Source organism: Pelodiscus sinensis, chromosome 6 (assembly GCF_052426305.1).
Source record: "Pelodiscus sinensis isolate ZL-2025 chromosome 6, ASM5242630v1, whole genome shotgun sequence".
NCBI lineage: Eukaryota > Metazoa > Chordata > Testudines > Trionychidae > Pelodiscus > Pelodiscus sinensis.
The window spans coordinates 97,745,358-97,763,792 of record NC_143057.1 but is presented as its reverse complement, the minus strand read 5'-3'; the positions used below and the strand labels follow the sequence as shown (position 1 = coordinate 97,763,792).

At 41.5% G+C, this 18,435-nt stretch overlaps 1 protein-coding gene across 7 annotated transcripts in view; it reads left to right on the top strand.

Annotated features, from left to right (window-relative positions):
- DDX4 (DEAD-box helicase 4) overlaps positions 1–15,576 on the top strand; it is a 113,182-nt gene extending 97,606 nt beyond the window's left edge. For all 7 annotated transcript variants that reach the window (XM_075932449.2, XM_075932454.2, XM_075932452.2 and 4 more), the window contains 3 exons: positions 3,888–4,158; positions 4,336–4,443; positions 14,838–15,576. In XM_075932449.2, the coding sequence (XP_075788564.1) occupies positions 3,888–4,158; positions 4,336–4,443; positions 14,838–14,915 (457 nt within the window). In that variant the 3' untranslated portion in view covers positions 14,916–15,576. The remainder of the gene's footprint in view (positions 1–3,887; positions 4,159–4,335; positions 4,444–14,837) is intronic.
- The last annotated feature ends 2,859 nt before the right edge of the window (positions 15,577–18,435 follow it).

Below are 18,435 nucleotides of genomic sequence, written 5' to 3'. Positions count from 1 at the left end.
TTTTAATGCCACTGTCTGTGTGTGTTAATGTTTTCTGCCATTTCACCTATGTACTTCCCCATTGAACTGGCAGACAAAGGCAAGTCTTTTATTCTGGAGAGGATTGTGTCTTTACTGGGCAAGCCATTGAACAAAACATCCGAAGAACTGAGAGAAGCCTTTTCCACGAGTTCAGTTCCCATGCTAATGGCCTCAATTGTGATGAGAGATGGTTGGGACACTATCAACCTAACATTTAATGACGATGCAAACAGCTCTTTGTGTAGATTCCTGTTATTGCCTTTGATTCTTATCTGCTTCATTTTAACTACCCAATCTTCAGGTGCTTACTGATTCCCAGTTCTGCCATCCTGTTTTTCCATGTGATATTTCCATACTATCTGTTCCTTGTTCTCTGCCCCTTCCTTCCCTATTTATTTCAGGTCTGCACATCCAAAACTCAAAACTCCGGTCATAATACCATCTACATATTTTGTTAGTCTATAAAGTGCTACCAGACTATTTGTTGGTTTTTTTAAGTTTATTCAGATCATTTTAGTAACTTGAATTTAAAACTCTTGAAAGGTAGGAGATGAAAGTCTTATTTATCTTCAGAGAGGAGGAAACCAGAAGCAGTCAAATTAAAGCTGTCCATACCAAGTTAGTTGTGTCTCACAATGGAGGGAGAAATGAACAACTTCAGTTTTCATTACTTTAAGTGTACTTTGTCATGTGGTGCTAGTGTAATGAAAGTATTACAGAGCAGGCACAAGCATCTAGAGTTGGCTTTTCCAGTACTAGCCTTGACGTCTCATGTTAAGTAATAAAAGGTGGCAAGGAGATGGAGCAAGAATACATGAGGAAATGAGATCAGTAATATGTCATTTTTACCATCTGCTTTTTCCTGCGGTGATCTTTTTTCTTTTCTATTTTTATCTTCATTTCCCTGTTTTTTTGAAGCTCATGGAAGTTTGGTTTTACTTTCTGGCTCTGGGGCTGAATGTTTTGGTCTGCCTAGAGGTATTGTAAGGCATATGGAGGGTGGGGGAGAGTACTTTGCTCCAAATATGCTTGGATTCCTACCTAACTCCAGAGATGTAAGAGTAATGTTGTTCTCTTAGACATTGAATCCTTGGCTTCTTACAACATTTTTGATTGTGGCATTTTCAGTGAGGAATAATGCTCCCTGGGCCTGGAGTGAGAGGGATGTAATTTTACAAGCCCTCAAATTCCTCTTTGGAATCTGTGGAGTTCTGTGCCAAAAGTTCTGAGGAGTTCTGTGCCAAAAGTTAAAAAGTCCTGGCATCATAGTTTAAAATTTTGCATATTTGTCAAAATACTGCAATAGAATCATGCCAGTTTGATTTATTTTTATAATTTATTTTAAAATGTCAGCAAGTATGTTTGTAATACAGACAAATTCAGAACATGTTTTTGATAAATGCAGTAGTAAGCACATTAATACAGAAGTTTGCTTAATTAATTTGAACTACAGTACAGAAGTGTTTCCTGCACTGTTCAGAATCAGTGGAAAGACTTGGGGGAATTGGGGATAATGGGGGAGCTGAGGGAAAGGTAAATGGCTGGGAAGGAGCCATGGAATGTACCTGGAGAACTTATGGGTACGGGTAGGAAACGTATGGAGCATTTTTTGAGTGGATGAGGAGCGATTGTTGAACTTTCCCCCATGCAGACTTAGGCGGATTTCTAGTTTTTCCAGTTTGGTCAGTCACATTTGCCCCTCTCCCTCTGGGTTCCTGTACCCTCATTCAGCCACCTCATCTCATCCCCATGTGTCCCTGCACTCACTCCCATGCACTCACTCCCATTTAGTCCCTGCCTCTGTGTGGTCACCTAACTAGTTTCTGTACCCCTGCGCCAGTCTATATCCCTAGTTCCTGAGAAACCATCTGATCGAGTCCCACCCCCATCAGCCTTCCTGATATTCCATATTGCCGTACCTGGCCCTTTGGGTAGGACATTGTGAGGCATGCAGTTTCTTCTCTCCCTTTCTTTTTTTGTAGCTGGCTGCTTGGTTGATGCCATTTGTTCTGGCACCAAAGCAGCTCCTGTTGAATGAAGGTATTAACACCACCCCACAAGAATGTATTTTCTGCAGAGACGAAAACAAAATTTGTGGTTGACATGAATTCTGTACAATGGTGCAGAGTTTTCCAAGGAGTACTTTAAGACATTAGCAGACTGGGCCAAATTCATATTGGTTGGTTAGAGTCAAAATGCTTAGGTAGCTAGACTTGTAGCCTCTTTTTGTTTGGAGTAATTCCATGCCCACCTGTGTGCCCATCCCAAAGTGGGATGTGATTTAAAAGATTTAAGTGTAATAATTTATATTGGGGAAGCAGATGTCAACCACTGCTAATAGTACATCCTCCATGTGTGCCTTTTGATCTGAGCTACCTTGTTTCCATTTTATTGCTAGCTAAATAGTCTTTTAGGGGTAAGAGAGTGATCTATTGGGGCGGAGGGTGTCTTGTACAGCACAAGATGGAGTAGCAGTCCAGTATGTAGGGCCTCGATGAGGCTGGGGACCCTGCCTACATTCTTGAATCCATGCGCTCTCTGAGGATTCCCAAGGGAAAGATGAGCTAGTGGGGAGCATCTAAGATATTTATTTTTTGGATTATCTGTGCTTTAAGTGTAAGAGCAGTGGTGTTGAGAATCTTGTGTAGTGCATTATAATACTAGGGGCCCTCCTGAGTGTTGTACTGTAATTCAGAAGGCTTACATCTTGGGTTGGAGATTTTGAGAGGGTATGTTTAAGTTATGGGTGAGTCTGAAGGGGCGTCAGCACTGAGCCTAGGGGCTAGGCAGCTCTACTGCAGAATCCAGCTCTTTTTTTCTAAGTAAAAGGTCTATGGCCTAAAGGTATTTACAAGGCCCTAAGTATGCCTAGGCCCAAAGACTTGGTGGAGTAGCTATGCTCCATTTAGCCTCTGGAAGCATATAACACCTAAGGACTGATCAGACAGGTTTTTTCATGACAATGTAGTGAATGGTTGGGGGAGCAGTTAGCTGGGATCAGTGATGTCCTCTTTTAGGGCTTTGGTAATAAGGAGCTGGCAGAAACTATCTTGGCTATGACTGGAAGTTGGTAGACTGATGCTTTACTGGATATGGGTAATCTTGAGTTTGTCACAGCAATACATTGATGCAGCATAATTGCAAATGTATATTGAAGCAACTTCAGTATGAACATAAACATCACTTTTTTTTTTCCTCCAAGCACAAAACTGATCTGCAGTTTCCATCATTTTTTCTTCACATTTCAGGCTGTTCCTTCTACACACTATATTGTGTCCCTGAGCAAAGTGGGGGACCCCTGCTTCACACCTCCAGAAGGGACAGGGCCTTGGTCAGAAGGGGAGGGGCTGGAGCTAAGCAGCTGTCAGCGATTCCTGGAGTGCACAGCACTGCCTGCTGGGAATGATTTCAAAGGACCAAGACTCCAGTGGGCGTTGCTGCCACACTAGCAGTGACCAGGAGCTCTGGCCCCTTTTGTATTGCCAGGCCCTGGAGTGATTATCACCTTTGCCCCTACCCCCATGTCCCTTGCACCTGTCCCTGGGCATTTTGCGAGAGTGCTGCGGTGATCATTGTACTCTCAGGTCTGACCTGAGGTGCTCCTATCGAAACAATTTGCTGGAAGTCTGCAGAGCTGAATTTATCTCTAAAGGTACAAGTTAAGCATCCCTGTTGTGTATTTTAATAGTTTTACTTCTCAGTGAAATGTTGCCAGTTTGGTTGTATAACATTTGAAGCATTCATTAACCAGTATAGCCCGCATGTCTTAATATGCATAGCTTTTGTTGATCTTTCACTTGCTGTATCTTAATCTGTAGCATTTAGAGAGAAATCTGTATTCTAACCAATACTTACTTTGTTTTCAGTGATCGAGAGCAGAGAGAACGAGAAGAGGCTCTTTGGGATTTTCGCTCTGGAAAATGTCCTGTGCTTGTTGCAACTTCAGTAGCCGCAAGAGGCCTGGATATCGAAAATGTTCAGCATGTTATTAATTTTGATCTTCCTTCCACTATTGATGAATACGTTCACCGAATTGGACGAACTGGACGCTGTGGGAACATTGGCAAAGCGATTTCTTTCTTCGATTCTGTTTCAGACAGTCACATAGCCCAACCTCTGGTTAAAGTTCTTTCAGATGTATGTTGTCCAGTTTTTTACAACTTAACTTTAATATGTTCTTTTTTCATATACTACTAAGACTTCATTATAATGTATGAACTAGACATTTTTTCTGTGATGCACTTGAAAAACTCTTAATACGTAGTTTGGCAATCTAATTAGCATTTAAATTTGAGTGTTTTTTTTCTTCTGTAGGCTCAGCAGGAAGTTCCATCATGGCTGGAAGAAATTGCTTTTAGTACTCATGGAATGGGCTTTAGCAATCCAAGAGGAAATATCTTTGCATCTGTTGATACTCGAAAAGTAAGTTTGGAACAAAAGCTAGATCCATATCAGTGTAGAATGCCTTCATTTGTCCTTTAATATTGTAGTTTGAGTAGCTGAGACAGTTTGGTCAAGATGGCACTTGAAATAATAAACAACTATGTATAGAATTCAAGGGTGAAGATAGACAGTTCTCAGGTGTTACAAAAGAGCCTGAATTTTAACTTTGTATTTGAAAAGGAGGCTGTTTTAAGCTGTTTCTCATTCCCCTGCCCTGACACTTAGCTATACTGAAGCTACTAACCTAGAAGCAGCAATTACATTTGTGGAATTGTTGTATCTGCCTTGCGTGAAGGAGATACATGCTGAGTTCCATTGAGCTGCTTTAGTATGGCTCACTTGTTCATCGTTTTGAACTGGGAGGTGATGGTGTATATAGAAGTGAGCACATTGCTTTTTATCTAGACATGATAGTGATGGGCACAACTACGAAGTTGTTGTAGAACATAGATCCTGACGACTCTTCTGATTTCAAGACATTTGGGTTCTCTGTCTCCCTGTGCATACTGGGAGCAGTTCAGATTTGTCCATGAGACTCAGGGCTTGGCCACCTTCCATTTCAGCCCTGCATTAAACTTTTCTACCTGCAGTGCTGAAAACTAAGTCCTGGTTCACTGTTTCCACCTCATTCGTTATTATTGCCATTTCATTGTATAACTTTAGGACAGGATTGGCCGATATCTCTCCTGTCCCAAAAATTCCTGTTTTTTTTTTTTTTTTTTTTTTGACCAAATGAGCCCACTTTCTTCTGCTTATCCTGATTGTGTCCGAGTAGGCCATAAAATGAAACCAAAGGCTAGTGCAGCTGATCAGAAAACACCTCAAGACCTTTAGAAATGGAGCTCTTCCATAGTTCTGGACATGAACTGTTGGGACCTTCCTTTCATGCCACATCTCCTGAGATGCCTCTGATGATGGGGGCCTGTTTAGACATAGAAGCCAGTTCTTTTTGTTTCTTGAGACTCAACAAACTCCACTGAACAAGATCTGATAACGTACAGGTCCAAAAATTCCCTCAATCTCTTGGTTCAATCACTTCTAAAAGATAGCTCTAGCATCTCCCTCACTGACCAGTGGAAGGCCTGATATCTTTTAAGGATGTTCCACTTCACAGTGTCTCAATACAGATCAGATTTCCTGCTTCCACAAACACTTTAGGGGCTAGTATGTCTCATTTCTCAAACGCCACCAATTTTAAAAAGGTGGATACAGAGGATGATGTCTGTGCTGCATCTCGTATAGCTTCAGGTTACTCCATATCTGGCTTCCTGGTTTCTGAAGAATGGAAAGATCAGCGGACCTGAAAGATATCATCTAGAGTTAAGGGTGTCAAGGCAGTTTCCCACTCTGGCACTCAGAGTGCAGAAAGTGGGGGCCCTCAAGAGACGTTAAAACATCTTGCCTCTGTCGACTTCTGCTTAAAAGCTCTCCAAGGTCACAGATTCCTTGGCCTTCGGAGGTAGCTGCCACCATCCGAATGAGGGGGGAAAAAACTTTTCTTCTTGAACCCAGGACAGAAGCACTTGGTAACTTTTTCCACAGGGGTACCCCAAACTCTTACCACGAGAGCTTGGAAAAAAAAAACTAATCTCTGATAGCTGACTTCTCAGTCTTAGGCATACATACACAGACTACCTATTGCCTTCCAGGACATAAGAATCAGATCATAGCCTTAAAGGTGATTTTATTACCAAAACAAAAAGACATACTTGGTAAAGCATACTGGTTTGCTAGGTGTTACAGAGCAACTGAGGAAAAACAGATTAAAGCACAGAGAATTGTTTCCCTGGGATTCAGTTTAGTTACAGTGTATTGCGGGGGGGAGGGAGAGAGAACACCTGGACTTAGCACAGAGCAGTTCAACCAAACAAAGAAAATAAACTGATCGTGTCTAAATAGGGAAAGTTTATCTATTCAATGGTCCTTGAAGTACAGATACGTGAAGTAAGTAGGCATATGGTATTCCTGCTTGGTTTGATTCATCTTGTTCCCCCTAGCTCCTGGCTTAAACTCATAGGCTATGTCTAGACTACAAGCCTTTTTTGAAAGAATCTTTTGAAAAAGCCTCTTTTGAGAGAGAGCATTTAGACTACAAGCAGACTTTTTGAAAAAGTGAGCCGCTTTTTCTGAAGTCTAGATGTTCTTTCGAAAAGCAAAGTTCGCATTCAGTAGCGCTTTTTTTTGAGTACTTTCGAAAAAAGGTGGTGGTCCTCGTAAAATGAGGTTTACTACAATCAGAAAAAGGCTACTTTTTTCTAAAAAAAACTCTGTAGTCTAGACACACCCATAGAAAACAATACAGCAAGCAGAGTTTCTTTCAAGTTTAATCTCAACACCTTCTCCCATTGGCTCTCCTGGCTGCCTGCCAACATCTCCTAGCTACCTGAGTTTAAACCATTTGCCACTGAAGGCTGGAATGCCCAGAAAATGAAAGCACTCCTCCCATCCATCAAAAAAGGGCAAGAACCTGTCATTTGGAATAGTTGGTGTCCAGAGCCATACTTTGTATTCTAATATAATTTTAAAGTCGATCAAGGTTTTAAACTTTGAAAGACAGGATAAGTCAATGAAGATTGAATTGCTAATGTCCGTGAATCTGTCAAACTATATTCTGTTTGGCTCTCGTCAAAGCAGTTTTTTAATTTTTCATTAAATTCACCATTTCCCATATAAAATAATACCCATTACTCAGTACTTTAGTGAACACACTGAAACTGACTCAGAAGTTTCTTTAGAGAACACATTAATCAAAATGCAATGCTTGTGGACCTCTCTGTAAACAAGTCAAAGTCCCTCTGTTTACAGTGTTCTGAATGCTTGGCATTGATGATTTAAGGAAGAGCTCTTCCTTTGTCTGAGAATTATCAGCCTAATATCTGATCTATAAGGAGACAGGCATTGTCTTCCCAATATAGAAAATTTTTAAAAGATCTAGCATATATAACATCATTATATTTTACTTATAGATACTTAGGTCTTCTGCTCTCACGAACAGGGATTACTCCAATGGCAAGACTCTACACTAGAGTGTGTGGTTTCTTTTAAGGGCTTGGAACTATTTCCAACAGCAGATGCAAGAGAAAATGAAGGTACTACCCAAACTTATGCAGTCCATCAAGTAGCTCATATAGAAAAATCATATAAGGTTAAGGTTGGAGGTGGTCAGAATATCATCTAGTGAGTCTAACCCTCTGCTCAAAGCAGGACGTAGATGTTAGAGAAGAAACAGGAAACCCAAGAGCAGATGGAGTAAATGGACCTCTTTATTGTAAATACTGGTTCCACCTCTTTTCCCCAACATGACGTTCAGAGTGAGCAATGATTTTGGCATCAGTTTCACTCCTTCATCCATTTTCGTATGTTTAATTCACACATTTATCGCTGTTTCCCTTAAATCCTTATTTAATCATATTAACTCCTATACAATGACTATTAACAGGCACATGATGAATATTATTACCCCTCCTCCCCCAGTTTGTTTACAAAATTTTCTTCACTACAGATTTCCTGAATCAGCAGGTTACAGAGATTACAAAGTGTATGTCCCTGAAAGTACTTTTATAGAACAAGTGAGAACAAGCAAGAAGAAAAACAGTTATTTCATGAAAGTTATAGTCGTAGTGCAACTGCATGTTTATCTATCTTTATAGGCTGCAAAAATGAAGGGAAAAACATGTTTATACATCAGAAGGGACAATGCCTTCTCTGGCCAGACCCCTACCACTATTGTATTGCCTTCCTAGACACACTTGGGTTCAGTCAGATAAAGTTTGCAAACATCCTTTCCCAGATTATCTAAATGATATCTCAAGTGTAAAGCTGGCTAGCTCCATGGAGGCCATCCACATCAAAGGAGACACTAAAAAAAGTATGCTGAATGAACTATCTGCTAATAAGATAGATGACCATTTCCAGACTACTGTACCCTTCTGACTTGTCTTACAAAAACATCAAGCAGTTCTGTGGCATCTTAAAGACTTATTTTTGGGGGGCATAAGCTTTCATAGGTAAAAACCCAATTTGTCACATGTCCAGTATATTTGTCTGCCTGTAAATTCCGCTTCATGCAACTGATAGTGAGCCTTTGCCAAAACCCAAGTAAATACTTAGGATGCCACAAGAATCATTGTTTTTGTGGATACAGACTAATACAGCAACCCCTCTGATACTTTTCTAGATGATATCCAGGGAACTATGTAGATGTATTTACATTCATTTGAAACAAAGTTGAGGCTGTACAAAATAATTCCATGTTTACCTTGCACCATAAGGCCATGATCATGGAAAGACAAGGACTAGAACAGAATCTTTCTTTTTTTAGGTTGATTTTAAGAAAATTCATTTTTCAGCTTCTCGGTTTCTTTATAGGATGGCCTGGTCTTGGGTCTGGCTTTCAACAATTAGATCTTATGTCAGAGTTAAATAGTACACTTAAATCTCCATACTGTAGGTGTCTCTCATCTGGGAATGCCTGTAGTATGGAGGAGGAAGTGGCTGTATGTGTTGCCATTCCCCCTCCCACCAAGCTGGGTGGGTGACAGTGTGCAGAGCTGCTTCATCTGAGGCTTTTCCCCACCGCTCCCATTGCATTGAGGGGCAATGTCTACGAGTGGCAGGGAGCATGGAGCTGTGTGTGCTCCCAGGAATGTGATGGCAGGTAAGCACCTGTATTCTCACATCCAGACGCAATAGCAACCTCCCAGGCCTGGCAAAATCTTTAATTGAGCATATCTGGTTTCCCAGAGTTACTGGATTTAAGAGGTTCATATATATTATAAATACAAGCTCTTAGAATCATAGAGCTGGAAGAGACCTCAAAGGTCATTGAGTCCAGCCCCGTCCTAGGCAGGACTAATCCCAACTAAATCAACCCAGCCAGGGTTTTGTCAAGCCGAGACTTAAAAATCTCTTGGGATGGAGACTCCACTACTTCCCTAGGTAATCCATTCCAGTGCTTCACCATTCTCCTAGTAAAATAGTTTTTCCTAATATCCAACCTGGACCTCTCCCACTGCAACTTGAGACCATTGCTCCTTGTTCTGCCATCTGTCACAACTGAGTCTCTTACAAGTCTCCAGTAGATTATCTAAAGGTATTCTGCCTTGTCTTCCATACCTGGGATTTTGTAAATGAATTCTGAGACACAGCCATTGAAACCAGTGACCTCTAATGCCCTGTATTTTCTTCAAGACATATTTAGTTGCAATTATGGCAGCAAAAATCTCCAAAATGACTGCTCTTGGAGGACACAATTCTTGGTAGAGGTAATCTTCAAGAACCAGGTTTACTTCATATATAAACAAAAGTAGCACATTATTCCCCTGTTTTGTACAAAACCATCAGTGCCCCAAATAGAAAATATAGCTATAAGAGATGAGCAGTCTAGTCAGAGTTCTTCTAGCGATTGGCCACATGGTTTCTACTTACGGTGTTCATGTACTCAAGACTGGATGTGTTTTGACCAGTATCTGTTGAGGATGTCTGCACTTCTAGCATCCACTTGTGAGCATAAATGATGGAGTGGGCCCAACCATCCCTTAATTTCTTCTTCTTTCCCATGACAGCAAGGTGGAGCCCTTGCTGTGCCAGATTACTTTTGACCTTGTGCATCTTTTTCCTTGATGCAGTTTAGCAGTCTTCTTTATTCAGTGCCTTAAAAATTAAGAACAACAAAATCCCACCTCTATTGCTATTGTATTTAGGGAACTCAAGTTACTGGGATCAATTAGCAGTGGCTGAATTGTTGTCCTCAAGGTTCAAAACAGGCCCCTCTTAAGATGTGGCTATTCCATTTAAAAACACAAATCCTATCTGTCTCTATCTGATGGGGAAAAGGACACATCCCAAGTATATAGTCAGATCTTTTGCTCCTTTTTCACCACCATCTTTGAATCAAGAGAGATCAATCTTGATCTTTCTCCTGGAGAGCTTAGAAAGAGCCTCCTTGAGACAAAAGGCCCTACCAAGCCTGAACAGCTTTGGTTGGTGCTTTTGTGGGCTGTGGCCCTACTCCAAGCTCCTGGTGTTCTTTCTCCAGGAGACTGAAATTTTTTAACCACACTCACGTACAGCAGCCTAGACCTTCCTCATATCCAGCCTCAGAAAGGGGTAAAAAAAGTACACTATAGAAACCAAACAGGAGCCTATGTCATCATCTGTTGGACCTAGTAAAATGAATACAAAACCTGACCATGCCACAAAATCTCTCATGCTGCTCATCCAGAAGGCAGTTCATGGCTCACATCAGGTCCCTTTAAAGTATTGGTATAAACCAGTCACCAAGCACCCAGAAGTGTCAATCCATACTTCCTTGTTTCCAGTTTCTGGTGCTATTATCTGTGCACGTGACTCTTGTGCTAATGACTCTGTTGCTGATACTTCAGGTACTTAGGCATTGAAGAGATTCTTTGTACTGGGCAATAATTCAGTGACCACCCTGACAATCACCCTTGCTGCTCTTTTTTGACATTAGGAAACAGTTTGCCTCAGTAATGATGGGTGCTGCTACTCAGATTGTGGTGGATATTTGAGAAACCATAAGAAGGGAGGGTGGGGGAGAATCTATGGCCTGTGAGCTGCTTTTGACATGTCAGTAATTTTAATCTAGTCCCTGGGCTCCTGCTGGAGAGTGGGGCCTGAAGCTTGCCCTGCTCAGCACAGCTCCCAGAAGCAGCAGTATGTTTCCTTTCTGGCTGGCCTGTATGCATAGGGGCAGCCAAAGGGCTCATGCCCTGACCCAAGCACTGCCCATTTCCTGTGGACTGTGGCCAAAGGGAGCTACATAGGGGTGCTTGTGGATAGGAGACAGCACACTGAGTTGTCTAGTTGTGCCTCTGCAAAGGAGGCAGCCGGAAGGGGGGATATGCTGCTTCCAGGAGTTGCTTGAGGTAAGCTCAGCCCAGAGCTTGGACCCTGGAGCGCCCCCCACACATACACCCGAAACTCCTGCTCCAAGTTCCTCCTGCATTCTGAGTCTCTCAGTCCCAGTCCCAAGTTCTCTCCTACACTTCCAAACCATGAGTGCCAGAGTCCCCACACACTTCTGTGTTCCAAACCTCTTGGTCTCAGCCCAGGCCCTCTAGCACCCTAAACCTCTTGGTCTCAGCTTGGAGCCCTCACTCCCTGGTGGGCTTTTTTTTTCTTTAAACATCCCTACTCCAGGCTTGGCTAGCACACTCCTCTTCTTATCTGTGGCACCCTCATCTAAAAATCAGGTAAACATTATGGTGGCTTTAAAAATAACAAAGGCTTACAACAATGGCTACAGGAGACAAAGATCCACCATGACATTGATTTGTTTGATAGGAGAGTTCCATACTAAACTGGGTTTTTGAATCTTTGTATCAAATTATTAGGCACTTGTACAAATGAGGCGATAATATTTTGATAGAATAGCTCCCACAAGAACACATGGAGGTTCTGAAATCCATTGTATCTGATGCATAGCTAGTGATCCAAATATTACTGTGTATTAGGCACTTCTGACAGTGAATAGACACTTTGGTTGCCCATACAAGTCTCCATGCTTTTATATTCAGGAATAGTAAAAGAGATAGAAACAATCATTGATGACCTTCCCATTTGAATGTTGTGACCTTTTTAAGGTGTCTGTGAAACCATTCTCAGGTTTGAGCCACACGGTACTTGTGTGCCACGGTCTGTGAAACCATTCTCAGGTTTGAGCCACACGGTACCGTTGCTCTTAAGATAACACAGCCAAATCATAAAGCTTCACCAGACAGAGGCCCTTTGCTTACTACTTTAATCCACAAAGGGACTTTTCTGCTGATCCCAAAACCCAGTGTGAAAAGTAAGTTCTAGTATCAAGTGGAATTATTCACCTATTGTGGTGGTCTTCCTTAAATGTTCCAGTCATCGAGATACAGGTATCCTGGATTCCTTGTCTCCTCATGTGAGCTGACAACTACTAAATATTTGAACACTCTTGGTGCTATTGCAAGGCCAAAGAGAAGGTTTTTGTATTTAGTAAGACACTTCTACTTTGAATTGGAGATATTTTGTATATGCTGCATGAATCATAATGTGGAAGAAGTCATCTTGCAGGTTGAGAATCCTAAAACTGTCCTGGGGTTCTAACAAAGGAATTCTCAAGGAATGGGGTCTCATTCTAAATCTGAAATTTGGAATCACTCCAAATTAGCTCTTGACAGTGGCATAAAACTAGCTGCTGCGAGGCTGATGTTGGATGTTCAGTAGAGGAAGAAGAGTAAAAGGGCTGCTTGTGTTGGAACCTCTGCTTCTTCCTTGGCAACTTTTGACAGTTTTGAAGACCTAAACAATAGAATTCATAGAAATAGATCTGGAAGGGACTCAGGAATTAACGCCTTTTGTTGACAGTTCTGTCGACAGAAGGCATTATTGCATCTACACTGTCCTTTGCGTCTACACTCTCATGTTGACAAAGCAGCTTGCTTTGTTGACAGAACTGGATGTAGTCTAGACGCTCTTGTTGACAAAGCCTCTGTTGACAAAAGCCTGTAGTCTAGACATACTCTGACAGGAAGTTTTTTCAATGTCTAGCCTAAACCTCCCTTGATTCCGGTTTTCTATTGCTTCTTGTGCTATCATCAGAGGCCAAGGAGAACAATTTTTCTCACTCCTCCTTGTGATACCCTTTTGGATACCCGAAAACCGCTATCATGTCGCCCTCAGTCTTCCTCTATAGGCCATGTTCTCTAGACTTAGTCATTCTTGTTGCTCTTCTGTGGACCTTCTCCAATTTCTCCACATCTTTCTTGAAATGTGGTGCCCAGAACTGGACACAATACTCCAGTTGATGCCTGATCAGTGCAGAGTAGAGCAGAAGAATTTCTTCTCGTGCCTTGCTTTCAACATTCCTCTTAATGCATCCCAAAATCATGTTTGCTTTTTTTGCAACAGCATCACACTGTTGACTCATATTTAGCTTGTCTATGACCCCTAGATCCCTTTCTGCAGTACTCCTTCCTAGACAGTCACTTCCCATTCTGTATGTGTGAAACTGATTGTTGCTAAGTGGAGTACTTCTCGTTTGTCCTATTTACCGTAGCCCATTTCTCCAGTTTGTCCAGATCATTTCAAATTATGACCCTATCCTCCAAAGCAGTTGCAACCCCTCCCACCTTCGTGTCCTCTGCAGACTTAAGCGTACTCCCTATGACAATAGCTAAATCTTTGATGAAAATATTGAATGGAACCTGTCCCGAAACAGACCCCTGCGGAACCCCCCTTGTTATGCCCTTCCAGTAGGATTGTGAGCTGTTAACTACTCTGAGAATGGTTAGTCAGCCAGTTATACATCTGCCTTATAGTAGCCCCATGTAAGTTTTATTTGCCTAATTTATTGATAAGATCATGCACAACCATATCAAATGTCTTATCATGTGAAACCATATCAAATTAATAGGAATCAGATTAGATCTGAGAATAGCAAGGAATTATTTACTGAGGAGAGGTTCTGGATTTTGGTAGACGTCAGCCATCTGTACACTTACCCATAGACACCTATAAAAGCATGCCTCAGACTCTATGTATCCCATCACACACTGGACTTCACCTACAGTCCATTCAAAAGTGACTGAAATCAGTACACATCAGATATCACATGGACATGAGAGTACAGGTTGCCTGAGACTTCCTTACAAATGGACCACTGCCAGACATAAGGCTCTTGATTCACCTGAAAAGTCACTTCCATCTAAATGTTCTACAACTCGGAGCCAATTGCCTTGTGTGCACAGTAGTTTTCTAACTCTGCTGCATGCATTGACAAATCAAGTAATGACAGACAACACAACTGTAGTGATTTATATCAAGAAGAAGCACAGTTCTCCCCTTTGCCTTAGTCAAGAAAATTTTACTCTCCAGAATTGACACATCATAACATTCCATCAGGTAGCTCTATCTGCCAGTCTTACAGAATGTCCTAGAGCATCAACTTAGTAGGTAATTTTCAGGTGACCATGAGTGCTGTCGTCAGCTCGATCTGGAACAGCCTCTTTCAAAGATGGGATTATACAAGAATAGATCAACTTGCTACAGACTAGATCAGGAAATACGCTGGGGGGATTGCAGTGGAGATGCTTGAACCCAGGAATTGTTTCCATATCATCTGGTCAAATACCAGAATAGGCATCGCCAAACCCCATAATCCTGTGGACAATCCTGAACTGCCTTCATTTCCCAGGAGGCAGCCGCAGCCCAAGTGCCTGACACTGGAGAACAGGTCAGTCTCAAAAGGGAAATCACTAATGGATTTTCTGCTGTGCGCGCATACGTAGTCCTGTTGTATAGTTTTGACTCAGTTTAAAACAGATGAACTTCTAAAATAAAATTTAAATGTATACAAGTTAGTATCAACTTTTTTTTCCTAGACTTTCCAAGACAAAGACATGAACGCAGGAGGATTTACTATGTCATACGCTACAAGTGCAGCTGAATCGTGGGATTAAGACTAACAAGTTCCAAGTTACAGATTTTGGTTTTCATACAAAAGCTTTCATTTTTTAAAAACTTGTGAAATGAGTGATGTTGCACTTAGCTAGGCAGGAAAGGATTTAGTTATGTAAAATATTTAATGTTTACAGAACAGTTGGTGTTACTGAAAAGTGGTGTTTCTATCAAAAAATGTGGATCTACTAAATGTATAGTGTTCCATAATTTGATTGCTACTTTTGGAATACTTTGAGAGACATTTTAGCAAGTTTCATGTGTCCTGGAGCAAGACTTCTGTTCTTGAAAATATATTACAGTAACTATCATTAAGTGTGTTTACTGATTATACTTTAGCAATGAGTATTCTTTGTTGCAGAATGATTGAAATTTCCCTTAATTGTGTTTATTCCTAAAATGAAAACAGTAGTTTGGTCCAAATTACCAAAGTCACAAATCTATGGCCTATATGTGAACTAAACAACTATTACAAAAAGATGCTTTGAGAATGAATATTCCAACATACAAGACTTAAATTTAAAATTGTAATTGCACAATAATTGAACTTTACAAATTTGTCAAAGGTAAAATAGTGTGTGCGCCAGATAACATCATGTTAGCCTATAAAGAGCTATTGCAGATGACTGCTTGTGAACATACTTAATAAAAATGTGAGGGTCACGTGTTGTGTTAGTGATTTTCACCTTAAGTTTGATGTAGGCTTTTATAATGTTCCCTTCCTACACATGAAGTCTTTCAGCTAAATACTGAACATTGCATGTTGTATTCTAAACATACTATTTCTGTACAAAACAAAAAGGTCACTGTATCCATCCTGAATTTGACTGTAGCAAAGTACAAAACAGAAGTTTTTTAAAAATCAATCTCAAAACAGCAAAACTCAGATATTAAATCTTGATGTCTACTAGACATTAATATCATTTTGCCTTCATATCGACTTAAGTGTTTGTAATTTTAGTAGGTGATAGTAACGTTGCCCTACATGGCAGAGGATTTAGACTGGGGTAGGAGGCTGAACCTTCCCAAACAGCCAGACGTGGCTACACTCACGCTTTGCTCTCAGGCTCCCTCCTGCCAGTTCTCCTGTCCAGTGCAATGATTTTAGTTTGGCTGGCAGTCGTGCTCTGAGGCTGGGTGTTATGCTGCTTACCCTTCTAGAGCTGGGGGCACTTGCTTGGGGTAAGTGGTTAGGGTGCTCCCAGTTCCAGTGGTGGTGACACTTGGACTAGCCTCTCCAGTTGACATGTTACTCTGTCCCAAAGAATAGCTGTCTGGGGCCTTTTTCACAAATCTTGTTTAACAAACTTTTCCCATTGTTTTTCCTTTTGTTCATGCGCTCAGCAGCTGGGTAAGCCATACTTAGGTTGATACCAAGACCGTGTAACCTAGAAAGGTGACAGTGTATGTGTATGTTTACCCTCCTTTTGTCTGGTTCTTTTGTTCTGCAAAGCAACTAGAGCTTTAACTTTTGGACAAGATTGCTCTCATGATCCTCTGTATTCATTTCATCTTTGTGTCCTTTGTGCTTTACGCCAGTGACTATAAGGCGCAGAATATTAGCACATTTTGCTGTAACTGATATTCCTTTCTTTTTTTGCTTACTATGAACAGTAAAATGGCTAACGAAGCTTTATCCTTGGCAGCTGAGTTAGCATATTTAAAGTTGTTTGCAAATTGACACATCTTGGCATAGCATACACTTGCTTCACATTTTGAACGTTTTGTTCACAACTGTAACTACAGACTTAGCTTTAACTTTTAAAAATTAAGACTCTAGAGCAGGGTGGGCAATAATTTTTGGTGGGGGGGCCACTCCAAGATTTTGGAAAGTGGTCAAGGGCTACGTGTTACTGTGGAGATGTAGGGTCTAGGATGGAGGCTGCAGCCCCCCAGGCACTTAAGAGTTGCAAGCTGTTACTTCCATGTGGCTCTCCCCTCTGGGAGGGGGAAGAGTATTGCGCTGCTCCTATTTTCCAGGCTAATCTTTGAGCTCCTATTGTCTGGTTGTTTTTAGCTGATAGGAACTGAGAGAGTGGCTGGGATCAATGGAACTCAGGATGAGGCTGGGGACATCATACGAGGCCGCCTCCTCCCTCCAGAGCAGAGAGCCACCAAACTGTATTTGAGACCTGTGGCAGCTGTGTGCCCGAGGGTCCCAGCAGCATGGTCTGTGGGCCAGATCCAGCCCCTGGGCTATGTATTGCCCAGCCTTGCCCTAGGGAATGGTTGAAATCTTGGCCCACTCTGCCTATCACTGATCATATGCACATCTTCTAGTTGGAGAAAATACTACTTTAAAGCATTTTTGCCTACAAACTAGATCTTTGCATGGCCTGAGATGTTTAAACATTGCAATGAAAATAGTCCCCACTATTTAAAAATTTTATTTCATCAGTGACACTTATCACAAGTTTCATGGTAGCATCAGGGACCCTGCATGTAAACATGATCAAGAAACTCCCCTAACTCAGTTCTAAGCTCTGGTTTTAGGAAGATCCTCCTTTGTTACAATCCTGTTTTTAGGGTACATTGGTTGTTACCACTGCACATGGTCAGTTTGATAGTCCTGATTCCTTTTTATGTTGCTTTGTTGTGATACTTGGATCTTCAAACCCTTTAGTCCCATTCTAAAGAAGCTTGCATTTGGAACAGGTCTGCTTTGGTGTGGATATTTCTGGGGTTTTATAAACATCTGACCATTCTCATTTCAGTATTATTTCATTCCAAACTTCAGCTGTTTCCTGATAAAACTTGTAAATTCAGCAGGCTACATTAAGTATTCTTGTGTATTCTCTATCTGTTCTTTCCTTTTTCAGGATGGTGTTAAGCACTGAAGTTCCAAGAGCAGACACATGTCCTCAACTCAATTAACAAGTCCTGGGTCAAAATTAGTTCAGATGGAGCATAATGTTGTAAATAATTGGGTCTAGGAGAGAAGTCTTAATTTCACTAGTGACTTCAGATGTGTATGGCAAATTTAGCTTGAAACTGAAGATTACAAGGGATGTAAAAAAATCTTTTGGATACATGGTTACACTTGCTGCAGGCTGTGCAGTATAATGTTAAGCTTTATACCATAGAGCACTGTTCTTTGAGTGCTTGCTTATGTCTATTCTGATTAGGTGTACATGCACGGATTCTGGAGCTTTTTTCCCTTAGCAGTATCCATAAGGGCAGGCAGGGAGCCCCCAGGAGTGGCGCTGGTATACTGAGGCATATATACACGCCCCTTCTGGCCCCTCCACCTTCTCAGAATCTGACCTAGGCCCTCTGTCTATTTCTAAACTGGTCAGGACAGCCATTATTGTGCCTTCTCCTCCTGGCCCAAAACCCTGTTGGAAGGGTCTATGGTATAGCCTAGGATTGATGGGTCGGCTCTGAGGCACTGGGGTATGTATCCTGAAGGATTTTAGTGTTGCCCTTGACTCTTTTAGGCTGTGGAGTTTAGTGTCAGTTTGCTTGGAGAACAAGCCCAACCCCTCAAATGGTAGGTCCTGAACTGTGGTTTGCACCTCTGAT